This window comes from Montipora foliosa, chromosome 2 (genome assembly GCF_036669935.1).
Source record: "Montipora foliosa isolate CH-2021 chromosome 2, ASM3666993v2, whole genome shotgun sequence".
Lineage (NCBI taxonomy): Eukaryota > Metazoa > Cnidaria > Anthozoa > Scleractinia > Acroporidae > Montipora > Montipora foliosa.
The window spans coordinates 23,676,612-23,689,111 of NC_090870.1; the positions used below are offsets into that span (position 1 = coordinate 23,676,612).

The 12,500-nt window shown below is 39.8% G+C and overlaps 1 protein-coding gene and 1 long non-coding RNA gene across 3 annotated transcripts in view; one reads left to right on the plus strand and one right to left on the minus strand.

The window, feature by feature from the left end:
• Window positions 1-12,500, plus strand: part of LOC137992709 (semaphorin-1A-like) — a 62,498-nt gene that overhangs the window by 45,527 nt on the left and 4,471 nt on the right. Inside the window, exons 19-26 of one of the 2 annotated variants that reach the window (XM_068838192.1) lie at window positions 3,464-3,541; window positions 4,101-4,153; window positions 4,523-4,804; window positions 6,676-6,912; window positions 8,836-8,945; window positions 9,231-9,289; window positions 10,508-10,668; window positions 12,429-12,500. The exon at window positions 12,429-12,500 is cut by the window's right edge and continues 6 nt beyond it. In XM_068838192.1, the coding sequence (XP_068694293.1) occupies window positions 3,464-3,541; window positions 4,101-4,153; window positions 4,523-4,804; window positions 6,676-6,912; window positions 8,836-8,945; window positions 9,231-9,289; window positions 10,508-10,668; window positions 12,429-12,500 (1,052 nt within the window). The remainder of the gene's footprint in view (window positions 1-3,463; window positions 3,542-4,100; window positions 4,154-4,522; window positions 4,805-6,675; window positions 6,913-8,835; window positions 8,946-9,230; window positions 9,290-10,507; window positions 10,669-12,428) is intronic. The other variant, XM_068838193.1, reaches the window with a different exon arrangement.
• LOC137992710 (uncharacterized) overlaps window positions 4,811-12,500 on the minus strand; it is a 20,745-nt gene continuing 13,055 nt past the window's right edge. The window contains exons 2-3 of the long non-coding RNA XR_011121737.1: window positions 7,861-7,934; window positions 4,811-5,640 (exon numbers count right to left, since the gene is read on the minus strand). This is a non-coding gene — a long non-coding RNA (uncharacterized lncRNA). The remainder of the gene's footprint in view (window positions 5,641-7,860; window positions 7,935-12,500) is intronic.

The window sequence follows — 12,500 nt, forward strand, 5'->3', positions numbered from 1 at the left end:
AAGAAAAGTTACCATAATTTATGTACTCAATTAAATCATGGCCGAGGCAGTTCTTAATTTTTTTTGAGCTGCGGGCGCGGCTATTGTTACGAACTGATTTAAATTAAAAGCCTCGAGAAAAACATGTTCATTTGTGTTAAGCTCCTCAATGATCAGTACAGTACATGAAAACAAGCAAAGAGGAGAGCAAAACAAAATAATAATAATAATAATAATAATAATAATAATAATGATAATAATAATTAATGATAATGATAATAATAATAATAATAATAATAATAATAATAATAATAATAATAAGGCTGCCAACACTGTTAAAATAGTGCTCAATACACGTAAGTGTAGAGCTAAATCGTAGAAAGGTGAGGCTAATGAAACCAACACATGATTCACTCTTACTCCGAGTTTCGTGCTTACGCACTCATCAGACAGTAAAACTTGAATATAGTCCCAGCAATAGTCCCAGCAAAGTCATTCATGTCTTGACTTTTATAAAAACACCTGCCATTTGTTATGTAACGAAGTTACATGAACTTTAATTGAAATAGAAACGAAGTAATAATAATAATAATAATAACAATCTTTATTAACAAATTCTCTAACAATCTTAAATTTACAACATATAATCTATTAAGATGCTAAAAGAGACATTCACAACAATTCTATCAATTACTATACGTGGAGAATGGTGTTTGTCTCTTTTTTTTTTTTGCTGAAGACATTAAAATCTGAACAAATTCCAAATCTAATAATCTGATACGTCTAAAAGTCGCTAAAACTATCTAGAAAGCGAAAGGCGAATGTTCTTCACTGATGGCTTGGAGAATTGGCACGACCTCGACATCGCTACACACCATACTCAAAAGGTCGGCCTCGAGGTCTCTCAACTCGTTATGACGTTGGATTACAAAGCCCCCTCGTTTGCAAATCATTGCGTGGTCTATTGTGAAGTTTTCTCCACACGCACATACTGATGGAATATCATGGATGCCACAGATACGCCAGACTATGAATGTCAGGAGGCTGAAACTACGGAGCTTCTTACCACAGATGCACCAGACCATGCAACAACATCTGATACCCAAGAAGAAACACCAACGTGAAGAGGAACCCAGAGTTTTCACTGCTGAAGAATTACAAGAAGAGATCAGCCCAGAACTGGAAGCCCTTTGCGACAGGATCCTAGAAATTATACAACTAGAACAGAGAATAGAATTACCATCACTGAAGTCATGCGAAAGAACGAAGCTGAAAGCAGAAGTTGGAAAAATCAATGAAGTCGTCAATGGATTCAGACGCACAACATCACTGAACTGGATTCTTTAATGTATGCAGCTGCGCATGTTACTACAGAGAGAATGGAATGATAAAAGGGAGGAAAGGGAGAAGAACTGAAGGAGCCATTCTGGAAGAGAAAGATTAAGGGGAGTATAGAAACTTGGCGAAAATACCTGAGCAAGATTGAGGTAGTCCGAAGAGGAAACATGAGACTGAAACAAAGAGCGAGGGAAAGGTTGAACAGCAAATATCATCTTGAGGAAAGGGGCACTTTGTATGTCTCCGGCATGTTGAAACAGAAGATCAAGGCAGATGGAGTTAAGATCAAAAGATACGACGAGAGATGGCAACAGTTCCAACAGAACCACCTGTTTAGAACCAACCAGAAGCTGTTCTACAGAACACTAGATGGAAAGGAACGAGGAGAAACGGTGTTACCTGATCCCACAGAAGCAACCTCCTTCTGGAGCAAGATCTGGTCGGAGGAAGTCGGTCACAATGAGGGAGCATCTTGGCTAGAGGATGTAGAGGTGGAGCGCAGTACAACAGAGATGCAAGAAGATATCAGAATCACTGTGGAGGATATCAGCAATGGATGAGCAAGGTGGCAAAGTGGAAGGCAGCCAGCCCCGATCTTGTTCAGGAGTTCTGGTTTACGAAACTGACAGGATTGCACTCTAGATTGCAAGAATGCTTGCACGACTGTATATGTCAAGGGAATGTACCAGAGTGGATGGTCAGGGGAGGAACAGTTTTGATACAAAAGGACACAGCGAAGGGTGCCCAGGCCAGCACCTACCGCCCTATTGCCTGCCTACCCATTATGTAGAAGCTCTTGACAGGAGTTATGGGAGAGAAGTTATACCACCACTTGGAAAGGAATGGACTGCTAACATGAACGGAAGGGGTGCAGGAAGCGATCCCGAGGAAGTAAAGATCAATTGCTTGTAGACAAGGCAATCCTGAAGAACTGCCGGAGAAGGTTGACAAACTTGTCAATGGCTTGTATAGACTGGCAAAGGACATGAAGCTCATTAACCATCTACTATTCATGGATGACCTGAAGCTGTACGGAGCTAGCAAAGATTAACTAGACTGACTTGTTCAAGTAGTAAGGATCTTCTCGCAAGACATTAAGATGTCTTTTGGGCTAGACACGTGTGCTGTCCTGGAAATGAGAAGGGGAAGACAAGTTGGCAGTAGCGGAATAGAACTACCCGACGACCAGCATATCGGGGAAATAGAGGAGGAAGGCTACAAATACCTTGGCATCTTATAGTTGGACCAGACTCTCAACACTAAGATGAAAGGCAAGATAACATCGGAGTATATCAGAAGAGTCAAGAAGTTGTGTAGATCAAAACTCAATGGAGAAAATGTGATCGATGGCATCAATATCTGGGCTGTAGGTGTAGTACGCTACAGTGCGTGGATTGTGGACTGGACAATGGAGGAGGTAGCCAACATGGATAGAAGAACTAGGAAGATCTTGGCAATGAATGGCTGTCTGCACACCAGGAGTAATGTTGCGAGGCTGTACCTGCCGAGAAAGGAAGGGGGAAGAGGACTGATTGGCATCGAGGAGTGTGTAAGAAGGGAGAGCAAATCCCTTCATGGCTACCTAAGAGAGATCACAGATGATCTAGCGAATGGTAAAATTGTAGATCTTCTTGGGTAGATGAGACTGGGCAGACGACCAAATAGAGTTAACAGATGACAATGAGTGCTTGATAAAATAATAATAATAATAATAATAATAATAATAATAATAATAATAATTTTATTTAAGTGTCAAGGGTTTAGCACAAGAGCACTAATTGCAGACACTAACGAAATTAACTCAAATCAAATCAAATCAAATGTTGATTTTTTGAGGAGAGGGGAAAACCGGAGTAGTACCCGGAGAAAAACCTCTCGGAGCAGAGAAGAGAATCAACAAACACAACCCACGAATATGACGCCGAGTCTGGGAATCGAATCCTGAGAAAAGTGCTGTAATCATCGACCCATAAAATTTCATGTTCAGACTAGGATACATTACACATACCAAAAAAAACTTTATTTATCCTTCAATTTGCTTGCCGTTTGCAAAGCTAAATTCTTAGAGACGCAAGTACAAACAATGTGATTATCGCTTCATACCTAATGTTTCAGAAGCCCTTGATATTGTTCTTTTTTTATTCAGGACTTGTGTTTCTAGTTTGGATCCTTATTGTGGCTGGAGCAATAACAAATGCACAATATTCGAAAACAAGGAAGGAAGGTATGGTATATCAGATTTATGACCTTGATCGATGATATTCATTGGGGGGTTCACCGTCATTATAAGGTTTCGCTGCCTACTTACTTATATGGTAACTCTTGCCGCTTCTCTAGATTTTTTTCAAACGACAAGAGCTCATCATAAGCGTCAAAAACTTTCAAATTTGTTTGTAAACACTGATGTTACATATTCGGGTATTCGGTTACAAACGAAGACCTGTCACATCGCAGGAACTGTTTACGTGAAGGAAGAAATTATGCTAGGGAGCGACTGCGCCGTATATTTTTCTTTTCTAAATTGAATTTATATGAAAAAGGTCTACAAGGCCCTAATGCAATAATTTTCCTATCCAGAAGGTAGAAAGGTCCCAGGCGCCAGGATATTACTTACTTCTTCGGGAAGCTGACTGTGCTGTCCCTGGTAGTACAAACGCTGGTCATATTTTCATTTGCTTGATAAGTACACTGGTTGAAAGCAAATATTATTGGGTAGAAATTTAAAAATTCCCTTCAATGAATAAATTTAAATGCTAAATGCGTGTTTTTTTTCCTTGACACAGCGAGTGGGCACAGGATATAATTCATGGCAACTTCACCAAAGTTTGTCCTGAAGGTGATTTTCAACTCTGAATTCCAGGCCAACTTCGTACATGAATGATACAGGTCAACTAGAGAGTATTGCGTAAGACGATTAAGAGCGCAAGCTTAATTTTACGTCCACCATATCCTTACTTTTCGATGGACCGGGCCCAAGAAATCAAATTGTCACTGTTTCCTTTTAACGAAGATAAATTGAATCACCCCATAGTTTTCGTCTCACATATCAAGTTAGGTGTGACCCTTAGCTTGTCAGCTTACTCGCTGAACGCAATGCTTACCATATTACAGACTTAATGCGCTACTGAATACTAAATAACTGATTGCCATTGGTACAGTATAAGTCAGTTTTAAAACTGAGAAAACTGATTGATTGTACTGTTAGAACCTCCAACGTGTTCGCTGATTATGCTCAAGAAGCAAGTGGGAGGTACCTCTACGCTGGCCTGTCAAGTGGACCGTGGAATACCGCTTCCAAAAGTGACTAAATGGACGAGAGACTCCAAAGCTGTGACTTCCGCCAGTGCAGATTTCCAAATCAAAGCAGGAAAAGACCAATATCAAGGATTACTAGAAATATACAACTTTAACTTCAATCTTCTTGGTGTTTATGAGTGTTTCGTATCCAATAAAATGGGATCGTCCTCTTGCGCTGTGGACGTAAATGGTAAGTTGTGTACGACTGGAAGGACGGGCGTGAACGTAAGTAAGTAAATAAGAACTTTATTATTGTGTAAAATCGCTAGGTTACGATGTAGTTGTCGCGTATGAAGTGTTGGTAGTCTCGCCCTTTGCAGGAGTTCCTCATACGTCGATTTCTTGTCACAATAAACAAGCCGAAGTGCTCGTTCTTGAATTCATTCTAGCTTTCTGGCATTAGAAGAACGACTGAAATGCCAGACAGTCTCACTCTGACAATATGTGAGGTAGTATAGCAAATTTAACAATATGTAATTTAGCAGCTGTCGGAATAAGGTTACGTAATCGCAGAAGAACACCAGTTTGACAGGAGACTTTTCTACAAACATTGTTTACATGTTTTTGTCCTCACTAACTCACTATCAAGCTGAATATTTGATATTTCGAAAATAGCCTATTTCAGTGTCATTAATAACGATTTGTAAATCCTTGTGATAATTCCTCGCGCTCAGACACATCACCTGATACTTAGAAAAATTTCCTTGAAAAAGATTGCTGTTGTACCACTCAGAGATGTTGTTTCCTCCCTCAGTTAAAATACTTTCCGCTTCGTTAGTTGTCTTCGCCACTTAAAACAGGTGGTGGTCGTCAGCGTACATAAAGAACCTGTTTTCATCAGTGGAGAAGTGTAGATCGTTTTGGAAAACATTTTAAAGAAGAGGCCCGAAGGCCGATCTCTGGGAACAACCTCTCGTCGTGGTCGTGTACCAACCACTTGTTGTATCTTGACTGATTCTGACTCTGTTCAGTGATTCATCTTAACATTGTCGATGCTTAGAGATAAAAAATGTTTCAACACAGTGCCTAGTAAAAAACGAATCAAGTCAATGTTTACGTCGTAATCAGAGTAAGTGTTCCTTGGCAAACGCTAAGCTACTAGAGCGGTTTTCAATTGAGTGTCGAAAGTAATTAGCGAATTCCTTTGGTTTATGATTACTTCACTCAGTGATTGGTTCAAAGTTCTCGCGTTACTTTTTCAACCAATCAGAAGTGAAACCAAAACCAATCGTGGCTCGCGCGTGCACATTTTCCCGCGCTTTGTGTCGGCTACGTGTAATTACTTCGAGTTTTGATTGGTTTACCGGACTGTCTCCGCCCTTTTTGATTGGCCAAAGTAATTACTTTGGTTTTGGTTTTACGACACTCGATTGAAACTCGCTCTAAGATGTTTCTAATCTCTAATCTGTGTTTGCGTCATCGCGTAAAAACTAGTAGATTGGTAGTCGAATTGGCATTTGTTAACTACTTCCTCGAGAAGAAGGAATCGGTTTGTATTACTGATGACGTAATCTCAATTGTAACTTTTGAACAGAATTTAAATTGTAGGACGCAAGATATCTTTGTGAGCGTGACCGATCAGAATTGATGTTTCCGTCTACCCATGCATTCCAAATTATTTATAGACACCTCCTCGTTTGGATTTTAACTTGCATTCAGTGGATTATTGTAGTTAGAGGAAGTCGTTTCTTTTCGAAAAGGGAGTTTTTTCAACACGCTTTTTGAAGAAAGTCGGTTTTTGTCGTAAAAATAAAAGCCGAAGTTATGACCCCTACCAGTCGTAGCGAGGGACCACGTTTCGCCGTCCCGTTCTCTTTAACTGCAGAGCTTGATCTCAAGCCAGGCCAGTCGCAACAGTGACAAATAGCGCTGTGAATCAAGCAGAGTTCCAAGCAATTGCAGAGAACTTTCTAGAAGCGCGGGAAAATGTTTGCGCACAACTCGGAATTGGCCGGTTTTAACTTTGATTCGGTGGGGAAGGGATCACTATGCATGCGCATCCTATTTTTTAGGTTTTTAAACACTTGATTGAAATCGCTCTTTTTGGTTACATGCTTTCAGGTACATTACCAGTTCTGTCATCAGGTCTTGTGAAGATGAATGGTTCATCTTTGTTTGTTTGCAATGCCTCTGGTCTGCCTACTCCTCGTGTTGCTATACACAAGGTGATTGGTGGCACCACACACGTCGTCAACTCGCATCAAGTTTTAATCACCGCAGACTCTGGTCAACGCTCATACTATTGCACCGCACAAAATCAGTTCGGATCATCTTTTAGCAAGGCTCTCAATTTAGATGGTTGGTGGACATGGCATAATCCGAAAGATAGAAGTCATCCTCGCACTTATTTGCCAGTTGTCCCTTTTTGACCTCTGAAAAATTCATGTGGCTTCAAAGGGATTCGAACCCAACAAATTGACCTGGCGCGCAACTGTCGTCATAGCTTAATTATTGGTAGAGCATTGTACGGAGGTCATAGAATTTTGCAGGTGTCTTTAACCTTAGGGACAATAGACCATTTTCGGAATCTCACAGCTGGACTAGATCTAGCATGAAATGGAGGCTAATGCGGGCAAATTAATTTGCATTTGAAAGGATTTGCCCGCATTAGCCTCCATTTCATGCTAGATCCAGTCCAGCCGTGAGAATTTGAAAATGGTCTATTGTTCAAATTGTCCAGATAAGTGCGTTTATCACATGTATCTTTTGTCTATAACCTGCACTTCATTCATTTTATTCATGGAATAATCCGCTGGTCAAAGCTCGCATGCGATTCGTTCTCCTGGGCTTTCAGGAATCCAGGCTGCAGAGAGCGGAGCGATTTGGGATCGTTTATCTGAAAACATGTCTTCCGAGAATGTTTGTGCTCTTGAACTGTATTTTGATGTGGTTTTTTTTTGGAGGGGGAGGGGGGTACGGTGGGGTTGAGGAGAATGAACAAAATCTTTGTTGCCCACCAGGAAACCCCCTTACGATTAAATGCACGACTTGTGGGGATATAATCACACGGCGATCAAGCTTGGATATCCCATAGTTCTTAGAGTACGCCTTTGATTTTCTTGGAAGTGTGGGTTTTTGCACTTTCAAAATGTTGTCTAGTCACTAACGTTTGTGATATTGTCTCTTGCATTTACCTATCTGAAAATTTTTTGCAAAAGCTACTCAAAACACGGGAAATGGCTCAGTTGCGGAAAATGAATTAACTAATTCTCGTTAACTTCTAAATACTTAACATAATGAACATACTCAGATTATTCTGCATTTCCTTTTGCGTCTTTCTGTCTGGATTCTTTTAATGTAGATCACTTTCATTCTTCTTCCTGAAAAGTATCAGAGAGAAAGCATGGCAAAGAGAAAATAAGGGAGAAAAGAAAGAGTGTAGGAGCGTTGGCCGGGAGATGTGAATTTCACAAAAATCGAAAGACTGTTTCCCGAGACGTCCGCAACTATTAAGAATGACGTTATGCGTACTTTTTATTACATTCACAAGAAATTGTAGAATTTATTTACCACTCCGGGAGTTGGGGCAAGATGTACCAATTTCCTTGCTCCTGAAGCTCGTTTTTGTCAACCAACCGCAAGTCCACTCGGGACGCCATTTTGACTTATTCTTCTGACTTTGTGGAAGCAGGACTTCTTGGGAAACAGACTTCAGTTTCGTGACATCTTAAAATAACTGAAATAAATATATCTCAAGGGCTAGACTTGGTGACTCCCTCTCTGTGTCCTTAATTTTCTCTTGGCATGGCTCACTGGGCTCATATTTTTGTTTCCTGTTCACCCACACCCATCCCACGGCTCTCTAATACTCTTCTCCCTTTGCATAGAAATGTTGTTGTAAAGATTTATGTAAGTGCATATCTTCTCCGCTTTTGCTTTTTGTCGATCGTCTTTATCGTTAACCTGTTGCTCGAGAGACTGCTGAGCGACCACTGTTCACGTTTGGACAAAAAAATAACTCAATGAGCCAGTTATATGTCATGAAACATAAAGATTTTAAAATAATTTATGTGGGTTTTAATTCTCAAGCTAACCCATACACCAACCATGTTTATCAAAGGTCTCATACCATGAAGCCCATGAAATTACCATGAAATTATTCCAAGTTTTCATAAATTATAATTTGTATGGAGGTGGTGCGGAATTGGTCGGAAGATTTGTCATTTTAGCCTTTGCGGGTGTTGTTTCCATAGCCGTTGTCTTTATTTCTTTTTTCATCAGATAAGCAAGTTAAAGCGGAATTAAGACTCACGAATGAAGAATGGAGCGCAGAGCTTTTGGATGAGAAGTCGGAAAAATACAAAACCCTGACGGATAAAGTCAGAAGCGCGGTATGTTTGCTAGTAGTGGTTTGCATGTTTTTGATCTCAACTATGTGTGCATATGTACATTTCGTCTTTTAGGTTGCCCTTTGTAAAGTAAACTTTAAGGCGTGGAGCTTTTTAGCTCTCCATTTTTTAAAGTGGAATTGTTGAGAAGGTACTCCTGAGAAGAAGCTTATACAAAATTTCTCTGCGTCATGTTGTTCGTATTTATTTATTGGTACTTTAAACTATCGTCTATTATTCAATTCATGGACATCCCATTTTTACTATTTCTCTCGCCTTGTCCCTCAGGTGAGAGAGACTTATTCTACAAACCCAGCCTTTATTGGATTTCAAGAAGTTACCTTTAGGTATGGTAAATTTATTGTCATAATGTATCGCCTGAAAAATGTGGCAAGTGGTAGCAACCAAAAAGTTGTCGAGACGAGTATGTACAAGGAAGCTTATTGATGTAATTAGGTTAGAGGAGAAAGAAGAGAAAAATTGGCCAGTTTCCAACCTTGCGACCATCTCCACATGTTCAGCTTTGGTACATTAAGTTGCAGAAGATTACTGAACACAGCATACGCGCTAGTTTAAATCTAAGTGTCATTTATATTTGTATGAGGAGAAAATGTCACTGACTAAAAGTGACGTCTGTAAAGGACTCCATCGATATCAGGAATAGTTTGGTGCAACCCTTGTTTGAATACAAAAATGTATTGTAGCGTAAAAGTTTTAAGCTGCATTCAAATTTTCTTCGAATCAGAGTAGTATGGAACTACCGGTATGTCATATTGTCAACCTCAGTGGTTTCACTGGTATTCTTTAATACGTGTAATCGGCATTGTTTGCAAGTTTAGGAAGAGATAGCTATGATCAATTATTAATATTTCGGGATAGTCTATAATACACCTTATTCTAAAATGGCCACCATTTTATTATTCTTTTGTTTGTTTGCAAATTAGCCCTTAGCTTAAGAACGAGGCAACAAGGGCTAATCTGCAAGCAAACAAAAATGGCGCTCGTTGGATATGAGTTGGCTATAACCAGTCTCATATCCAACAAGCGCGAATGGAATAAGTCCCAAAATTTGGAAGTACGAAATACGAACGAAAAAAGCGAGAAATTCCGAGCGAAATCGAGAAAACTTGATGAAGATGCGATGTTGTATACATGTAATACCTTACGGTCAGACAGACGAAGGCTCATCGCAAAAGCATTTCTTGCCTTTTCGCGTACTATACATTTAAACGTCGGAATTGATCCAAACTTTCCACAAGAAATAGTTTTTTTTTCTTTTTTGGCTTTATTCAAAGAGAATTTTCGCTTTCCGGCCAAAAAAAAATTAGTTCAGCAACGCTTAACGCAATCATTTACCACTGATATAAGGTCAAACTAAGGTATATGAGCTGATAACCGAGATTGAGTGAACCAATCAGAGCACGCGAAATTAAATGCATTATCCGAGGTTGAGAATTTAATAAGGTGTATTATTTCTCATTATGGTAATCAAAAATGTTGACTTGCGAATATACAATTTTTCGAATTTCCTCCGTTCTTAATTTGTTTTTGTTCTTTATTCACAGTAAAGGGAGTGTAATTTGTAAACTGACGCTAATCTTTGCTGCTTATCCAACAAGCACAAACGCTAAGCTGTTGGGAGACTTGCAAGAGGAAGTATCCACTGGTAAAGTGGGATATTTCACGGTGGATATGTCTCATCCACTTTATGTCGAGCCCACAAATGGTAAGATCATTTATTGCATGGCAATCTATAACACTTTCAAAACCCCAAAAAAGAAATGCAACTGGATAGAATAATGTAAAACAGAAGACCATTCATTTGTCATATTCGAGGACAAATAGTGGACTACTTAAATTCGCGGGATAGACTGACCTAAAAAATGGCAGGCAATGAATTGTGATTTTTTTTGTTAAGTATCAAGAGAGAGGTTTTTTATAAATTTCAGAAAAGTCTTTAGCATAAAGATGAAGTAAATGTTAAAAGGCCGTCATTCCCACGGTAAAACATCCGTTTTACGTAAAGGCGATGCTAATTCTCTCTGTTGGGCTGCATGCTTCTTGTACAACACGTGCTTCTCAGTTACTGCACTTACTGCTTTAACTTAGTGTTTCTTTTGGGTGCTGTGGTTGTTCCTAAAGCTGCGAGCTGAAGCAAGGACGACCGCTACGGCAACAAACACACCAAAAATCTGTGTATTTGTTGAGCAATCACAACAGCTTTGCACAGGTCCGTTTTACATTTTCATCATACATTTTTTCCGGCGTCCCCTGCAAAACGGCAGAGATGAGTGACCAACTGAAGTTTGGGGAAAACGTCAGCACTTGCTGGTAAATCTTTCATCTTGTCTCCTTACTTGAGGGTTGTTCATGCCAGCTCTTTACTGGTTATCGAGTGCTTTTTTCATATTTCTAAACGAGGATTTGCTGGAATAGTCGCGGAATGATCAAAATGATGCGGATTTATGTTTTGAGATGACGTTCTCTTTGCTGTTGTTGTCGTCCTTGCTTAAATTGCTCAGTGTGTTTCTAGGGTTTGCCATCTTCTTGGCGAGTTTTCTTCCTTGATGGGGTTCAGAGGGCACAATTTTCGACAGTCAGAATATGTGGGAAGACGTCCATTTTTCCGACTCAGTTTGCACGACTAAATATTAAGATCAGGGAAAGCTTTAGCAGGAGTTACGCGTTAACGGAGTTTTATTACAACAAAACAATGTGAAAGTAACAAAGAAACGTTCAAAAGTTCATTTGATTAACAGTTATGGTCTTCTTTAGTGGGTGCGAACGTTCTTTGTCCAGGTTACTTCGGAACCCAGCCTTCGATCGCATTTATTATAAGAGGCGATCGTGGACAGAAATCGTGAAATTTCCCAAATGGTGATATGCAATCATCTTCCAGGAACATAGATAACAATGATGAAATATGAAAATGCTGAACAAAACGTGTATCTGTAGCCTGCGCCATCCATTATGGCGGCGATAACGTAACTGTGTAAACTTACCGATTGGGACATAGATATTACTGTGTTCTTTTGTGCGAGCATGACTTGAGTAATGATAACTGTTCGAGGGAGTCTATTCTATCAGGGTGGTCAGCTCGCCTGACGCAATCCTACTTAATTCTTGATGCCTTTTTTACGGAGGATTGCGCGGTGATTCAAAGTGGATAGTGACCATGCTTGTGGCTCAGAAACAGCTCCTCATTTATTTTCTTTTTATCTATGTCACGCAGCTTCCATCCATCTCTTGCGCGTTAATGTTGTGTTTTGTCATTTCTCTCCTTGCTTTGCTAGATTACTCTCGTTCAGCTGAAAAATCGATGTTGTTGTTGACCACGTTCCGTTGGAATATTTCGCTGATAGTGTTTTCTTACGATACCAAACTGCATGCATAAGTTTGAGAGGGCAACAGATTTCTCCCATTTCAAATCTGCCCTCTGCCCGTTTTCTAAGCACTGACTGTAATATGCGAATACATTGGTTTCAGAACAACCAACAACCCAGCCGGTTTTTAGTACTGTTCAGGTGACAAGCAATAGTTCCCCAACTACTCCTCAAA